This window comes from Caloenas nicobarica, chromosome 1 (genome assembly GCF_036013445.1).
Source record: "Caloenas nicobarica isolate bCalNic1 chromosome 1, bCalNic1.hap1, whole genome shotgun sequence".
NCBI lineage: Eukaryota > Metazoa > Chordata > Aves > Columbiformes > Columbidae > Caloenas > Caloenas nicobarica.
This window is the reverse complement of record NC_088245.1, coordinates 194,662,519-194,680,995: the sequence shown is the minus strand read 5'-3', so window position 1 is coordinate 194,680,995 and position 18,477 is coordinate 194,662,519. Positions and strand designations below refer to the sequence as shown.

The window sequence follows — 18,477 nt, the reverse complement described above, 5'->3', positions numbered from 1 at the left end:
TTCAAATAAGCAAGGTAGCTCTAAAACACCTTTATAGACTTCTTCATAGCTACTAAGCATCCAGCAAAAATCTCTTTGTGGGAGAAAACAACAAAAAAATTTCACCCAGTAAACATTATCTCTGCAAGTTACTTTCAGAAAGTATTGTCCCTGAACTGTAATTGATGTTATTAAAGTGACAGAAAGTTTTCTATCTAAATCAAGTGATAAAAAGTTCTAAATAAACTGGACTTCCTTCTCACATTATTATGGAAATAGTCAGATAAGCAAAGCACATTTTCCACGTCAAAAGTGGATTTTTTTTAATAAAAGAAGGAAGCAGTGCCTTATGGCAGTCGGCAGAGAGGAAAGCCATAAGCAGACACAAGAAAGGTCTGACTGACAGCCTCAAAAGCGCAATTGGGAATATTCTGATATGAAAAACCACTCCAGTTCTCAACTTATATGCGATGTTTTGTTCACATAAAGTCAACAGAATGCCCTCAGGTGTATACCTCACAGATGTCCTTGAGATGCTTGATATAGACTCGTTCTGTGTTCATAATTTCCTGTATAACGTTGGTTCTCATCTGATCCTTGTTTTCAGCTATTTTCTGGCGATGTTTGCTCATATCTGCATCTTGTTCTTCATCCTGGATACTACTACCATTTTCTGGCACTTCTTCCTGATTAACTCGCAGCTGCAGCCAGAACAAACAAAGCAAACTAGAGTAAAGCAGCAAACTTTTACAAAATGTGATAAAACTGTTACAAACTTCTTACAATTAAGAGAGGACTTGCTACAGAAATGTTGTCATTCTTACCTTATGGAGAGTGGTCCACAACAGAATTTATTTCATTGCACCTACTGCATATTCAAATAAAGTGTTGGGCTCTCTGCCTGGTTAAATACATAGCTTTCTACTCATAGTATCTGAGAGACGCCATGTTGTGTTGCCTGTGTATTTTTCAGACCTAAGCTTATTTTTGACCCTTACTAGTAGCTTATGTGTTATTTTGGCCAAACCAGCATATGGGTAAACACTACAAAAGCAGACAACTCAAACACTTTTAAATACTTTGCCCCAGGTTCCCCATCTGTATGACGTGTTAACAGCACCTCTTTTTTCAACTTTTACCCATGCTGGCTAGAGATCTTGGAAGGGCAAAGGCAGGAACCATCTCTTGCACTTTGTGTAGTACTTCACACATTGTGGCGCAAGCTTCATTATAGGCTCTCAAAAAGTACCTCAAAATAATTTCTAAAACATAGTTCAATTTTACACGATTCGAGAATTATACTGTCATTAATCTGGCTGAGTTCTGATCTGGGAGTTCAGACTGTGAACCAGATGCCTACACAACATTGTGATAATAAATTAAGCCCTATGTTACCAAGAAATCCCTGTGGCATAGCTTTCTCCACTCCCTCATGAAAACTGCTACGTCCTCTCCATATAGATAGCTCATGGTTGAGCTTTCTGATGCCCTCATTTCTGCTCGAGAAATTCCTTTCATTACAACAGGACCACAGAAAGGAAGAAGGCAGAGTAAAAGGTGTCGGAGGAGCTAAGGGATCTTGGGGTGTGATTCTCTATTGCTTTTTTTCCTTGTGAAGTCATTAAGAGTTACACCTCTGACATTCAGACACAAAGACGCTAAGGATCGGGCCCTTCACTTAAACCTAATGCCGTGACCATTGCACCGTTGCACCCTGCTAGGAACCTTGTGTGACAATGGTGCAAAAGCAAGAGTTACTCACCCTGACAAAGCTCGCTGGAAACCAGGCTTCCTTGTCTTCATTTCTTCCCCACCACCAGTCTTTGTTGGAAGCTTCTAGGACTCTAATGACATCTCCAGCTTTGAAGCCCAGCTCTTGATCATCCATAGTCACATGGTCCCAGAGAGCCTCTGCATAGACAATGCTGCCATCGCTGATCAGCTGAGACAGGAAGAAAATGAGGTTGTGAAGGACAAAGGATAAACAATTAACTGCTTATAGATTACTAGAAAGATTAAAATACCTCAATAGCATGTCCGTGATTACTCCTACTACAGGATAAAAGTAACATTTTGGATTTTCAGATATCTCTGCATATATTATTAGTGAGAACAATTAAGAGTCCTACTCCAAAGCGGTTACATAGGCTAAGGAGTTAAGCTCCCAGAAAAGTACTAGTCCCTGTGCTCCTCCCTTGGCATCTGCTCGCGGGCCCTGCCAGAGACAGGACACCGTGGCTGCTGGATTCTTCGCTACGTTGGCTACTGCCGTTACACTTTTTATCAATATGAAACCTCAGACCCGTGGAAACCACACACCCCACACCCCCCACCCCGTCATTACAGCCACGCAAAGCCCAGGACGTTACCTCATTAATTGCTAGCTGTTCCCCTCCAGGCTGCAGGTACCTGGGGGTGGCTTGGCAGAGCTCCTCGTAACTGTAGTCTTCCTCACTGCCATTGTCATCCACTAAGGCTGAAGATTCAGTCCCACCATCTGCAGCAACTAAAACAAAGGTGCGACAGCTGTTTGCTTCATCATTTTTATGATTCCCCCCAAAAAACAATACAAGAGGAATCGCTGAGAAGTTGCCTTTGTTGTCAGGAATATAACAATAACAGCAGAAGTGGAGGGCAGCAGAGCTCTCAGGAAAACCACTTTTCCGCCACTAAATACTTTTTATTCTTCTTCGGTATTTTCTCATTTAGCAGCTCATGAAACTGAGAAATTCTCCTTTTCGTGCACAAAAACCAGAACTACGACTGTTATTTTCTTATTTTTTATCCAGCGGAGATCTCAAATGCCCTGAATCAGAAGGGAGGGCTCAGGGCCGCTTCCCACACAGCAGACGGGAGAGCTCCAACGGGCTCCAAGCAGCCAGAGGGGACCACTGCCGGTCCCAGGCTGGGCACTGTCACCTCGTCACGTTCCCTGCAGGGATGTAACCACCCAACACCTCCGTGCCCACCCACTCGTCAGAGAGGTGGGCAGCCCACACCACAGCCCCTGCTCTGACCACGGCCGGAGGAGGCTCTGGCAGCACCGATACCTGTGGGGTGGCCCAAGGGGACAGGGAGTCCAGCCTGAGCACGGTGTAACTGCCTGCGAAAAAAATTGTTCTAATTGCCCCAAACACAAAAAAAGCCCCTTGGTTTGACAATTGTGCATTTTCTGACCAAAGAGGCAGCTTTGTAAAGAAACAGATGCCAGAACTAAGATGGGCTTCATCTTATTTACGCAGCCACATAAACCACAACAAACATCATTTAAGTGACTGTCACTATGCACATTTAAACGTGCAGTTACTGTATAAAACTGTAAAAGCCATTTGGGGCTACATCGCTGGGTGGTAGATCCTTTCGGTGATCATCTCTACCGGCAGAGGAAGAAGACCAGGGACAGATGAGGCCACTGACTGACCCATGTCCACACTGCTCAGTGCTAGACTCTTTCAGAGCGGGTTTGCCTTTGGAAGCCAGCTGTTAAGTTCAAACAGATGAGCTAGTAATCAAGAAGCATTTATGACCAGTGATCCAGTGCTTGGGTGGTCCTTGTTAATTTATCCCTAAAGGTTTATTCCCATGGCAGGCTCAAGCTGTGAAAAACTAGAAAGCCTGAAGATCGTACAGTGCCCAAAAATCCTATAAAAAAATTAAGTAAAAAAAATATATAAAAAAACCCAGAATGGGCTGCTATCACTAAACTCCTTTTCTAACAGTTACTGTGTCCCAGATAAGCTGCCATGCAGCCTACAGAGCATCTCTCTCACTCCCGAGTGTCTGGGAAGGGACCTTTAAGCTGAGTTACTGAACCTGCTGCTTTCACCTGGCCCTGACCCTGCCTCTTCTCCGCCCTGCACCAAGCCTGGGACTGCCCAGCGCTGGGCTCCGGATGGGTGAGAGTCGCAGAGAGATGACTCCTGGTTTTACTGCACACACTGCACAACTAATAGACACACCATTGCCTATCCATTATTTACCTTGTAGGGAGAAACACTTCAACCTTCTCCTCATGGGTGCTTGTACCATCACTAGCATCTTTGGTCACTTGGGTATTAATTTGCAAGAGAGATCAAAGCTGATCACTGCACAGATTCACTAAAAAAGTTAGAAGATTTCTCTTCCCTTTAAAAGCGCAAAACCATGGCATACTCCTGATGTAACTAAACATGGCTATTTGGCAGTTCTCTTCTACTCCCCAGCATTTAAAATATACACTCACATTAACGATACAGTCTGCCTAACCAGGGAAGATGCAGAATCCCTATTTAAAAAAACCAAGATTTGTTTCCCTACAGACTCATAAATCTGAGCACTTATCAACTTTTAAAATACATCTTGTGAAACTTACTGAAACTGCTTTATTTTAAAAAATCTGTAAATAAATAATTCATTAAATCAATTTTTAGCTTATAAAGCAACACCAAAAAATTAATCCCAATGATCCTTTATACATCTCCACTGTACTGTGAGTACTGCCTGTTGGTTTGTTCCAGTAACAACACCACATCAAAACAACCTAATTAATTTGTCTCCAGATGAAAAACGACTACAATTTTGGGACCGATAACTGTTCATTATTCTGTACCAAAGCAACAAGCTTACATTGTCTTCGTAGTTATTCTCAAGCAAAAACCAGTCGCTTGCATTCTGCGTCTATTCCTCTATTGTTTACAGCCATAAATATCAGAGGTAGGGGTGGGCTTTCCTGATCACACCAACGGGATGCAGAAACTTGAAAGACAGCCTGGGACTGATTCTGATCTCCGAGCAGCTTTGTCACCAGTGTAAGGCTGCAGACTCCCATGGATGGCATGGTGCAGGCGTGATCAGAATCAGGCCCCCTGACTGCCACAGTTTATCAGCTCAATCTAAAAACACTGTAAAAAATAGCGAGAGAGAGCATGTTCTACTCACACGTACCCATCTGAAGGCTCTCCAGACTCCAGAATCGTGCCACTGCCCCCCTGGCTACCATGCTGCCGTCAGCCTGGACCCCAGAGCAAGGGCTTGACCTCTGACAGGTGATGCTCGGTCCTGCGGGGCTGGCGGAGGGTGACGAACGGCTCTGAGCTACCCCCGGCGCGGAGAAACAGCCTGTTCGCTGCCTTCAGCTGCCGGCTGTGCCCCCGAGCCCGGCGGGGAGCTGCCGCGGCTCAGCCTGGCCGCCGCTCCCTCGCCGCTCGCTGACATCATGGGGTGCCCTTGGGGAGGAAGTTCCAGAAAAGAAACAAAAACCTGGCTGCCCGGCCCCGGCCGCGCTGCGCCTGCAGCCGCCGGCGCTGCCCACCCCGCTCCCAGAGTGCCCGAGCGTCTCCAACGCAGCAAGCCAAGGAGTACATTTGTTTTTCATTAAGGCAGCTTAATGCGATTTCAATCTATATTCAAATGACTGCAATTCAAAGGGAAAGACTACTTGGACGAGAGCTGGGAGTTCTTTGTATTACAACACTGTTTGGAGTATCGGTCTATCCTTGTTATATTATACCGCTTAAAATTCCAGTAGAAGTAAACAATGAAGGTATTTTTTTGCATGGCCATTAAAACTTCTCTTGTTCACAGGCAAATGCTGCACCATTATTTAGGGCACAAGCAGCCGAAGCGTTAAGGCTGTGGCAGACTGCTCCCAGGAAAAAAAGAGGACGGAGACATTTTCTCATTCAAACTACAAACTTAATTCAGCTGCTCCAGAAAACAGGGAATGAAGCAGGGAAGCACCGAAACAGTCTCACTTTCACTGGGAATGACCCAGCCAGAGCACAACCTCATTCATTCTCCACCCTAATACCTGCACCGTTCTGCAGGGAAGCTTCATCTGTTCAAGCACTGGAAGCAGAGGCAGGAGCTGCTCCCATCAGCAGAGCGCAAAGCCTGCTGCGACCTGTGCTTGTACACAGCACTACATTCACAGCTTGGAAAGCTCCATAAACCTTATGGCTCATTCTTTACCTGCAAACTGTGTTGCTCAGCTGAGCCCGTCCTTAAACTGGGGACTGCCTCCTCCAGGGACTGTTCACAAAACCCTGAAGGCATTTCTGCACACAGAGACCTCTCAACACCCACTGAAATCACATGGTTTCCCCTAACACTGCTTCAGACAGAGAAGGAAAGGCCAAACATCGCCCTGCAATATTAATGCCATCTTCCTACAAAAATCCAGACTGCGCTGCACCACATAGGAGACCGATAGAAATTATCTTCCAGATCCCCAAACTTCCCTATTATTTCTTGCTGCAAGGAGACTTGCTGCACAGCACAGTAAAAAGAAGCTACTACATATTACAAGATGTTTATACAAAGGCCCAAAAATTTTTCTGGGCACAAATCAGTAAAAAGAAAAAAAAAATCAACCCAGCAAACAGAAAGGACACTGAAGTGTTGATGATCCTGGGACCTGCAAGTGAAGACTTCATGCTCTTAATTACAGCCAGAGCACAAGCTCTCAGCTGTGTCAAACTCCTACTTGCAAGGGAAAACCAGCTGAACTGCTAAAGGAAAATGAGATCAAACCCCAGATAATTCTTCTAGAAGAAATGTTAAAAACTATCTCTGAAAACCAGTCATTTGGTTTGATTTTTGCAGAATGGAACAGACTGGATTTTTGCAGAATGGAACAGACTGTGTGCTTTTGCCTGATGACGACCCCAGCACCACCGTGGGATGCTGCCGGCAGCAGGGTGATCTGTTTTCCCTCCTCTGCGTGGGCACGTCCACGTGCGCGGCCACAAACTGAAGCACCACAAAAGTCCTCATTTGGGGGGAGCTGGTGGCGGGTTCGTTTCCTCACAGCATCAGCCGGGGACAGGAGGAGGTGCAGGCTGTCCTTTGTGGTGACAGTCCACAGTGACCCTGTCCAAACACGCGGAGCTGGCTTACCCGCTGCACCAGGCCCTCTGAAAAGGCTGTGGGTGGCACATACTAAAATACTAGAACTAAAAGCTAGTTTACCGCCTCAAGAAAATCCAGTTCTTCATAGCCCGCTGGTTTCAAAGCTTCCCCCACTCACTGCTCTGACAGCAGCCAGTAGCGAATGCCCAGAGAACATAAAAATAGATGGTGCATGTAATGGCATTTTTCTGTTGTACTTTCCTAAATTCCAGCTATCTGCAGATTGGAGTCAGATCCCTCCTGAGGCAGAAGTGATATCTTTGTGTTTAATGAACTGAATTTTTCAAACCTCCTTCTAAATTTCTGTAAACTTTTGGGACATGAAATATGTGTAGCAATTAGTTTCATAGTTCAATTTTATAGAGTGTGAAAACTATCTTTTTTTTCAACTTGCTGACTTCATTTGGTGCCCTTTAGTTCATACATTATTGGAAACAATAACTATTATCTATTCATTTTTCCTATGCCAATGATACTTTTATTCCCTTATCGAGCTTTTCCCAAGTTGAAGAGCCCCAGCCGTGTTAACCATTCCTCACACAGAGACAGAGAGTAGGTTTTCCTGTCCTTTTGCCTTTCTCTGTATTGTCCCCTGTAAAAAATGCCTTTTGAAGTAGAAAGGAACGGGGGGATGGCCCCCCCACACCACACCAGTGGCACAATCGGGCTTTCTGTTTTGTTCTCTATTCCCTTCCTACAAATTCCTGCCCTTCTATTTACTGTTTTGACTGCTACTATGCACTGAACTGACACTTTATCTGTTAGGATTGCAAGGTCTCTTACTGAATGACAACATCCAGCCCAAAGTCTCTTCTTCTGCAAGCACACCAGGCTCATGTTCCATGTTCCACCTTGCCTTTATCAACACCAATTCACCTGCTGCCAATGCACCGTGTCTCAGTATTGTGAAATCCTCCTGCAACTCTGTTCAAGCAGCTTGTGCTTTTACTGCCGTGAATAATTTAGCACACGAGCAAGAATTATATTTTCATTCTGTACGTCCCTTTCCACATTATTTGTGAAGACAATTAATATCTGACTCCATGTGACCTCTCTCCTTAAGAAAACCAAGCACTTTCTCTGTTTCTTAGTGCTTACTCGCTTGTTAAAGCATGGGAGGATCTTTCTTATCACAGGCCTCTAGTAAGAGACACTTCTGAGAGATCTTGTCAAAGGCCTTTTGGAGAATAAAGTATATTATACCTGGCCAAACCCTCAGTAATGTTTTTTAGAAAACCTAATCCATTTGTGGGGCACAACTTTCTTCTATATAGGGCACATGGACTCTTCTTCATCATAAAACTCCACCACCCTGTTGATGTTACTCTCTGTTACAGTTCTAAGACCTAAATACATTATTTATATATTCTATGTACTATTATATCAGGCCTGCTGGTCTATTGCTCAGTGGATCCCTCCTGACTCTTCTTTATCCCAATGCTGCCTTCTTCCTTGTACTGAGGCAATTTTCAGGAACGAATTCCATGCTGAGGCAGTAACTCAGCAATTTCATTCTGAAATCTCTTCAGAAGTGTTAGTTCTGGCAGTTTGTTACTATTCATTAAGTTACTCTAAAACTGTTACTGAGATTTTGAGATGGATTCTTATCTGATTTTTGCTTAGGTTTTATTTCTCAGTCACTTGCAAGGCCTACAGACTGTCTGGTAATCTACTGGCTTCTCATATTTTTGAAAAAGGACATTGTTTTTATATCTTTAGCAAATTGTTTCTACATTCCTGTAGTTTTACATCAAAACTACTAGAGTTTTGTTTTGTTTTTCTATTTGGATACAATTCAACAACCTGAAGGATGCCTTTTATTTTCTCTTCTTCTCATAGTTTCTTTTTCCTTGTGTTTAATGACAGAACTCTTCCGATGCTTCAAAATTCTGTTTTGACAGGTGACACGAATTTGCTCTAAGCATCTAATATGCTGCCCTTGAACACTCTTCTGTGCTGCCTGCAAGCATTAAACACCTTTGGCTGCTCCTTTAAGTTCCTTTGTTACATAAAGGACTTCTCACTTTCTTTACATTCTCTCTTTTAATTTAAAACACATACTATATTTGAGTTTTTGGCTCCCTTCACCCCTGCAAGGATATTGGCTCAGAGCGCATTATGGACACAGAGGGCAAGATTCATTATCTGTCTGTATTTTGTCAATGAACAGCACCCTAAGTTATGTGTTTCTTCCAGTCAAGATCACCTAGATCAGCTTAGAACTCTGAAAAGTCAGATGAGACACATCCCACCCTTAGGGAGTAGCTCTTATGTGTGAACGTGCACACACCTCAGGAATGGTTCAAGAATCTGTTTCCCTCCCTGTAGGTCTCCTGATGAGCTGCATGGAAGAGTCATTGATGGTACACCTAAAAACAAAGCACTGTGCCCCATTAGGGCACTTAACCCACACGACAGCAATTCAAGTCTCCTTTTGTGACTGTGCTCGCTGTCCTTGAAACTTCTCCGGTTTCCTCGGTTTGTCAGATTTACTATCACCATCCTGGTGATCTCAGGTAGTTCATAATTTAATCCTGTCACTATACTTTTCCCTATTTAGGTATGGCATTCCAGTCCACAGATCCTGTGGCACCATGATGGAGTCAATTTGTTTATCTGATTTGGCTTTCAGTTTTTCTTTAATACATTACAGACCCTCTTTCACTTGTACACTCTTTTCTGCTATTCCTATTGAGCTCATGCCATGGTGATATGCTGGTTGTGCTCCACTGGTTATCCTCCTTCGACCAAGTTTTGGATATATGCCATCTAGCTTCTTGAAAAATATGTTTATTTCTCCATCTTTTTAAACTTTCACTGTTACTGGCAGGGTTGTCTGTTTTACTAAATCCTCTTTAAACAGCACTTGTCCAACTGTTTCTGTCTATTTCTTCCTTGAGTTTTGTCAGCTTCTGCCCCATCCTTCATTTGAGGATGCAGTGATCATAGATCCTGTAAAGGATATGCTGTCCCACACGGTGTATTATTTTACTTTGCCAGCTATCCCCTAGTTCTTTGTTTAGAAACTGCTCCCTAATCTCCTGATTTGCATGTCAGCAGCCTGTTTTGTTTTGGTTTAGATAGCAAAGGATTTTTTTTTTTTGAAATTGGTTCATAAATAATGTAAATCTCTTTCTTTTTAATGCAACTTTCTGTGTGAATGTGCCTGGAGGCAAACAGGCCTCCCTGTCTGATGCTGAGCACTGAGCATGGTATTGGCTGCACTTTGGACAATTTTACCATTGGGCTCCTGACAGCTACCTGACAGCTTTAATTTTGCCTCCAGCGCTTGCCTCCTGTCCGTCACCCCCTCCCTGGCACCCACCTGCCCCACAGCCACCAGCTCCCCTCCAAAGTCCCTTGGGCTGCCTAGGTGCTTCACTTGACGCACCAGCTGCTTCCAACACTCTGCTTGGTCCTGTTTGTATCATCAAGCCCATCTATCTATGTGACTAACCATCCCGTTATCCACCAGCATAGTTTTTATAATGTCTTTTCCCATCAGTTAAGAGTGCAATCCTTAAAAGGACCACATAGACATTCTTCTCCAGTCCACAGGCTTTTCTGATCCCAGCAACACTGGGACTGCTCGGCATGGAGCAATAGATTTCATGTTGCTCCTACATGTCCTATCCATGAGTCTTTCTGCCTCCCTGAGCTTTTCAGACACCTTGGCCACAGAATACAGCAACCGTCATGCAGCTGCTTGCAACATCAGACATATTCCGCCCACCTCCTGGTAATCACAAATACGGTACTCAGTGTAGTAACCCAGGAATTTGCGTTTCCTGCATTTTGTCCTACTTACATACTCGCTCTCCGGGGCAGGGTGGGGCAAGGACAGGGCAGCAAGGAGATGGTAGCAAGCATCGAGGAGTGATTAATAACTTTTGTTTGTTCACTCCTATAGCCAATAACCTACTTGGGGTGGGGTTTTTTATTTGATTGGTGATAGGGATGAAGAACCTGAAAATCTCCTCTCCCGAACAGTCAGTTTGTTTGCACCTCAGTTCTTGAGCTGTGCTCCACACAGGCTGAAACTACTTGGTTACCCAACCTTGATGAACTGGGAAAAGCATGATGGTAGTGTAATATTGTAGGCAAACATCCAGGACAGGATACTACTTGAATTAAAGACACTTAAATTGATTAATCTAAATGCCAGAACCCACATTTGAACAAACCATCTAAATCAGCAGGTATTGCTCACAATTATTAACACAATAACACAGCTGAGAGAGCAATCCATCTCATCCCAAGGCAGTTCCTATTCTTAACCTTCATTGACTGCAATGGCTAGGGCCCCAGATCAGTTGTTAAAATGTATATACCTAGAGCCATTTGAAGATATCTTGCTGGCTTCCAGTTGCCACTGAAGAAAGGAACAGGTCTCCCATAGGTCCTCGGTCATGCCTGCCAGCTGCAGGAGACGGTCAGGTATTCCACACAGCAGTGGACCCTGGGGTGCGTAACCGAATCAACCCTAGTCCTCCACTGCCTGAAGTGGCTGTTCCAATGTTTAACTCTTACGTAAGTCCCTGCACCTAGACTAAATTTAGGTGACCTAAACTTGAGCTGAACCCCATCCCATCTACTCAGAGCTGAGCCTATCTAAAGGAGTTCACCAGATAACTTAGCCAAACTCAAGTCCCACACCGCAATATGCAAAAAACATGGCTTAGTTTTTAAGATACTTATAAAAAATTGCTCTACTGTGATAAATAGGTAATCTCTTTAATACAATTTAATACTTGTAACCCTTCAAGCACAAGAGTAGCAATATCAGTCTCAAGGGAAGTTTCCCTCACATGTTGGCTGGTTATTATTCTGTCTCCTACAGCATGATGATTTACTGTCTTGTAACAGCTGTTCTTCTAAAAATTTACATCTCCAATTCTACCTCCCATTGTTATAAAAGTAGACATGCAATGTATTAGGCTTCAGCAAGGAACTAAAATAAGATACCACTGGTTTTCAGTGCTTGGGTTTAGAATTTCTTTCTGTAATAAAGGGCTTTTGTGCTATCAAATTTCACTGTACATGAGCAAACAAAAAACTCTCACATGTTCAAAGACAAGGAAATGCCTTGTGAATTTAAGAGAAAAAGGAAAGAGATCGGAATGTGTGACACTAGTTACTTTATTATTTTCTGCTGGATCTTTGCAACTGCTCTCAAACTGCAAAGTCCATGATATTCCCACTTTCTTTCAGGGCTTTGATTTCAGAAGCTTTTCCTGCTCAACTTCTATGTTTATTGCAATGAGGCATAGAAGTCATATCTAGTATAAACAGTATTGCTTTCGCTTCATTGTCTTGAAAAGTGGCAGAAATCTTGATTTGTGTATTTGTCATCCTGATGTTTATGTTTAGGAGACCAGTTATTCCAAAGCTAAATACCTGGAAAGACACTACTCTCAGATAGTTGTCTAGGTAATTAATATTATTTCATGTGGTTTCCAAACATGAAATGGAAAGGATAACTAAAAACAGAAAAATAATTCCTACTCTAGAACACTTAAAGTCTCTTTTTCTTCAAAACTAGCTCACGGCAAACCTGTTACTCTGTGCACAGTCTTTCTGGAATCACGGACTGAGGTACCACATAATCTCAGCAAAGGTCGCAGCATTAGATGTCCAATTTACCTTCATGTCTAATCTGGATCATTAAGGATACTGAGACACATACAGCAAAAACACATGCCAGACGGGTTTTACAGTAGTTCCCCAATATTTTACTACAATATAAATTAAAAGGAAAATACTAATATAATATATATAATGTATGTCATTGCTACAGTTAGAAATTCTCAAGTCTGTTCCCTGGAGAGCATCATCTGAAGAAAACTGTCATGCTCCACTGAAGACTAGAAAATGCAGTTTTAATCTGTTCTTATATAAATTAATTTGTAGTTGAGGGATTTTTTTAGCAGAATTTGGACATCATTGCAGCTAAAACTTAGCTTAGAACCGTAAAAGCTAAGTACTGACTAGTAAACATATGTATAATTTTAATATAGAAACATTGAAAATGCTATTTGTTAGGTTTCCTACTTCAGTCATGACAAGCGCTGATGCAGACACCTTCACTTATTCTCTCCACAGAGGCAGAGTGAAGGTTCCGTGGAGTGTTTTGTTCACTACTAACAGTGAAGGATACAAAATCATAATTTTGCTTTTATTTCCGGCCTTTGCCAGTGAAACATGAATAACAGTTCAGACTATGCCCATGGCAGTCTGAAAGAACACAAATGGTATTAACCCAGGTTCTGCTGGTCCCACCTGCCAAGAAATGTCCCACTAGTACTGGATGAGACTTTCTATTAACTGAAGATAGCATTGCATGCTAATAGTAAACAATTACAGCAAACATACACAGAGCACATCAGAGAGCCTGATGAAGGGTAATGCTTCCAAAAAGGCAATCTTTTCCAAGAACCTGTACACCATGTACCAGAACCCTGGCCGGGCTCCACTCACCACTGCGTAAGCAACTCCAACTACATACAGTTCTCTGAAATAAGCTAATTAATTATTTAAGGCTTGCCTATCTAGGTAGATAAGCTGAATGCAGGGCAAACAGAAAATTAAAAACACGTGAGTGGTATGGCTGTGGTTTGGGTATGAACTCAAGCATATTAGACCTTATTTCCTTCATGATCTCTTATTATCTTCAGGCAAGTATGTGAATAGTGAGTGGAAAATACAGGAGTGGAAGTGGTACAGAAGAATAAACCACAGCAATGTCAAACAGTACATGTGAAATGCAAGTTTTACATGAATACAGCAGCTACTAATGAGAAACTTGCAAAACAAAGCAACAGAGCTGGGTGCTGCTTTGTCAGTGAGTTAATTTGTACCCTTTTGTGTTCCACAGTATAATCTACTTCCCGACCAAGCTGGAGTAAGAAGTCGAGATCTAGAAAATTAAAAAGACTTGCCCATCTTACCGTTGGATGTTCTCATCTGCCGCCTTCGTCCCACTCGGTCCAGGCCGATGGGGGTACTTTGTGAAAAGGTGAGGGGCCGGAACCTGGCGGAAACAGCTTTGTAAGGGGGGACCTGGTGTGCTGGAACAGGTGGCCGTGTTGCAGGCTACAGAGAAAACAGGAAAATCCAGTATTAGTAAAGCTACCAGCAAGTCCAACTGAGCAAAACTCAGGTATGAGGTTTCTTCAGATAGCCCAGCTAATTACAGGGCCAGTAATATCCCCTACTTTGAAATTACATTGCTTAAACACTGCATACCATGTCCACCAGCATTACAGAAATTATTTTATTACATTATAGTTCTTGGTTACATTAAAAACTCCACAGCCTTCTGCTATGATCAGACACTATAATTTTCACCTTGTAATGTTCTGGGATCTACACTGTGTTGCGAACAGCCTGCGCAATGCAACAGCTTGAAGTTGTGCTCATTTCCTGGGACACTTGCTTTCTTCAAACAAATGTATTGCTTTTAAGTAAAATAAACATATTTTACAAGGCAAAATAATTGGCTAAATGATCCTCTGCTCTGAAGATCCCAAGAGTCTCATTAAAAAGAGGTAATATTAAGTTTACTCATAACTTTATCTAGAAGCCATTTTCTTTAGTTAAATCATTCATTTGCTTAATTATGATTAGAGAACCTACTCGTTTTATTTGCAAATCGAGTTTAATTTTATGTCAACCCTGAACAACTCCGCATTAGTCAGGCTGAATGACCTTGCATAGACATTCAACAGCCAGACCTCAGCAGACAAGCCTCACAGAAACTTGTCTTTACATCTTCTCTTATCTTTCAGTTGTTACTTTTCATAGGACCTTCTACTAAGTAACCTTAAAGATCAGGGTTGGTTTTTTTGTGACCTCTTGACACTGTTATGAAACCAAAGATTTAGTGTTGTTTGAAAACATTTCCTCACACCTAAGCTGTCAGACTGGGATGAGCATTACACTTTTCAAATATCCCTGTGGGTTTTCAAAGCTTTTAAGAAAAAAATCAGCAAGGTGAATATCAGTCTTCGAAAGCTCCTCATAAAACACTTCTAGCACATGTATTCCTGCTTCATTAGTCCTCTTTTACATTCTAGCTACTAATTTACGTTCTAATGTGACTGCCAAAAACTTCTGTGCATATTGAATATGATTTAACTACAACCTCATCTTTAAACCCCATTTCTTCAGTGCTTTAGCAACAGGTCAGGATCTCACCACCGAATAACAACACGAAAAGTAAGTCAGCTATATTGCATCAAACAGCTAATAGAAGTAACGTCAGTTACTATATGCAAACAGCATATAGCAACAAAGCTGTTTATTTCTGGGCAACTAAAATTTTCCTGTAAGGCTTCAGTCCAGATCCCTTCCCTGGACAGACAAGGATGTGCTATTGTTACTCAGTGGCAGGCCCGAGAAGGCCATCACTTGGGCTAAAAATGTGCCCCACTGGGGAACACACCATAGTTTTGGTCTTGGCCACAGTGATCCAGCACCGCGCTCCTTTAACCCGAGCCAGCCCTCGCAGCAGCGTCAGAGCACGGAAAGAGTTAACTCAAATGGCTGCCTCGATGCATGTTCCTTCATTAATAACCTGATGTGAGCAAGGTTTCGGAGAGATTGGTTTGTTTTCAGCAGTAAATGAAGAGCTTGGAGAGTGTTCAATAACTTCCACTGTACACCAAGGATTATTTGGATTGCTGATATTCAGTATCGCTTGAAATCCATCTATTAGAGTAAGATGGCCTAGAATTTTTAACAATAGCTCTTTTCTTTTTGTCCTCCAAGCTAAGTAGTGATAAGATTAATTTTAAAATATCCCAATTATATGGAGTTTGAAATTACTGCCTTTGCCTGGGGAAAACATTCATTGGCTTCAGTTGGAGTTTTGCTGCTACAGACTTCAGGATGCATGTATTCATCCGGGAATTATAAAGAAAAAAATGTGCAATATACAATAACAATGTTCATGCTAAAAATTGCTTTTCACAGAAGACTTAAAATCCTGCCATTGTTTCAGCATTTTATTTCAGTTGGGGGAGTACTATACCCATAAATGACACTGCATTGAACTTCCCAGAAAGAGATCGAGTGGCATGAGAAAGATTAAGAGGATTCAAATTTCATTAATAACCACTGGAAGTACATTTTTTGAGGATGTAAATACTACTTTTTTTTTTTCTTTCTTTCCTTTTTTCTGTTGCTTTATCAGCTTGTCAATTGCTTTACATAGGAGTCCTCCAGCTTTTCTGGACAGTGGAAAACACCTGCTCAGTGCAGTACTACAAAAGCCCGTGAGGCTGAAGCTCTGTAACCAACTACAAGACGGCGCCATCTCCACCATCAGAACAATACCACTGTACCTGCTCAGGACAACCTCCACGGAAAAAGGAGCTGGTTTTATGTTTCAGAAGTTTTTTATTTCACTTGCTATTTTCTTACAGGCTTCCTATGTTCCATCAGGTATATAAACAGGGTAGGGTTTTTTTCCATATTCACAGTTTTCTTAGGCTCTTTATTTCAATAATTCCTTCATTTATTACCAAGTTTCTAAAGCTACTTGCTTATTAGTTTGGAGTATCATTGCTATGCCAATACAAAGATTTTGAACAGCACAGCTAATGCCACAGATTTTAAACAGGCCTGCTTTTGGATAATTTGAAATGACGAATAAAAAATGTTTTACTATCCTATTGTTTGTACTCTTCTGTTCCTCAGGCCCTACACCCTGTAAGGTGACTAACCACACAGCTGTATTACACACAAATCAGCTCTTATACACCAACATGCGACGTAACAGCCATTCCAAGAAAGAAACAAGGTTAATTTACAATATGGAAAAGATTATCCCAAAGTCAGTATCAGTTTTATTCCATGCTGTTTTGTTTTTAACAACAAGACAAAATAATTAGTGACCAGGAAAGCAGAATTGTAAGTACGTGATGTCAGCTTGACAAAAGGGAAGGAAGAGAAGGAAGCATTCGTTCTATTTTCTAGGCTGAAGATAGAGAAGGAAGTGAAAGGGTCTTTTGCAGTTTGCAGAAAGCACATCTCTTATCTTACTTGTGTCAGCAGACCTTCTATCTCTTCTGGCGGACCTCTGCCATAGAAATTGACCCCACCTATTACAGAGATGGGTCTTCTTTTTCGCCCTCTGTGGTAGCCTACTGTATTGCTTTGGATCGCAGACCCGATGGAAGCCAGTCCTGGCTGATTTTCTCCATCCGTGCAGTCTGTCTTCTGTGACTCCACCGCAACTGTATCTTCTGGTATAGAGAGACTTCTGATGGACATTTGGCCGTAGTCTGAGAGAGGTCTGGGCCGAGATCTTTTTCCAGAGCCCCATCTCCTGGGTGCGACCCTTTGTGTGTCTGTCTTTTCTTCGTCCTGGCATGGGGACTTCTTCCAGTGGTCATCAGAAACAACCTTTTTAAACGTGAACAAGTCAAATAAGCCACAGAATTTTCTGATACAATTAATTTGAGAGTTTTTCATATGGCAGATCAACTTAACATTGCTAAAAAGAAAGCATTACTGTAAATACAACAAATGCAACTGACGGTTCAGGAAGAACTGAGTGCTTAGTAAGGTTAACACCCAACCAGCAGCACCTCTTAGGCAAACATGACTAATAACACTAAAACCTTACCTATTACCTCACCAGCACAGACAGGCCCTATCATAAACACTGAATTCACTGGACGATGTCTTGGAAAGACAGCTCTGGCACTCACAGCACTTGCTCCTGTGCAAAAGTAGGATGCTACATCTAACACCACTAAACAAAAATTCAACCAGCACTCTCTAGGTCTTGACTTTTCACCAAAGCCTGTAGTGACAGGACAAGCGACAATGGTTTCAAACTCTAAGAGGGTAGATTTATATCGGCTATAAGGAAGAAATTCTTTACAATGAGGGTGGTGAGACACTGGAACAGAAAGCTGTGGCTGTCCCATCCCTGGAAATGTTCAAGGTCAGGTTTGATGGGGCTTTGAGCAACCTGATCTATTTGAAGATGTCCCTGCCCATGGCAGGCGAGTCGGACTAGATGATCTTCAAAGGTCCATTCCAACCTAAACTGTTCTATGATTCTATGGTATTCCTCTACTTTACTTCTATCCAGTGATGAAAACAAACAGTAAGGCTGCAGTCTGACTGCTTGCTGATCCCAGGTAACTGTGAGCCGATACCAAAGTGGGCAGCGGCGTTGCCTCCGTCTGCTCACTCCCACTCTCACTTGGGTCAGATCCAGAGATTGTGCAGCCACATGCGAATTGGGTGAGCGAGATCACCCACTTGGGAAGGGAGAAGCTAATTTTTTATATGCTCAGGGAGGTTATAGTCATTTGGAGTAGGACCAGAGACACGTTACAACACAAATACAAGAAAAACTGATGTTTTTTGAGAGGAAGCCTGGAAAACGAGCACGTTGTTCCTATTTAACAGCACATCTGGCTTACAGAGGTTAATACCTACAAGTATCATCAGTGTACTGGTACTGCAATTTTGGAAATAAAATAACTTCAAATAAAATACTTGTTAGAAGGAACATTTTTAAGGATTTCAATGTATTTGGAGTAATACTGCTGTAAACTTCTCTAGCAAAAGCCCTGCAGTTTTTATTTTGAG

The 18,477-nt window shown here is 42.3% G+C and overlaps 1 protein-coding gene across 3 annotated transcripts in view; it reads right to left on the bottom strand.

Annotated features, from left to right (window-relative positions):
- Nucleotides 1-18,477, bottom strand: part of SPATA13 (spermatogenesis associated 13) — a 45,537-nt gene that overhangs the window by 13,245 nt on the left and 13,815 nt on the right. For 2 of the 3 annotated variants that reach the window (XM_065634770.1, XM_065634762.1), the window contains exons 2-6: nt 16,912-17,274; nt 13,815-13,959; nt 2,349-2,485; nt 1,742-1,921; nt 495-680 (exon numbers count right to left, since the gene is read on the bottom strand). In XM_065634770.1, the coding sequence (XP_065490842.1) occupies nt 495-680; nt 1,742-1,921; nt 2,349-2,485; nt 13,815-13,959; nt 16,912-17,274 (1,011 nt within the window). Of the gene's footprint in view, nt 1-494; nt 681-1,741; nt 1,922-2,348; nt 2,486-4,902; nt 4,981-13,814; nt 13,960-16,911; nt 17,275-18,477 lie in introns of those variants that run through there. The other variant, XM_065634779.1, reaches the window with a different exon arrangement.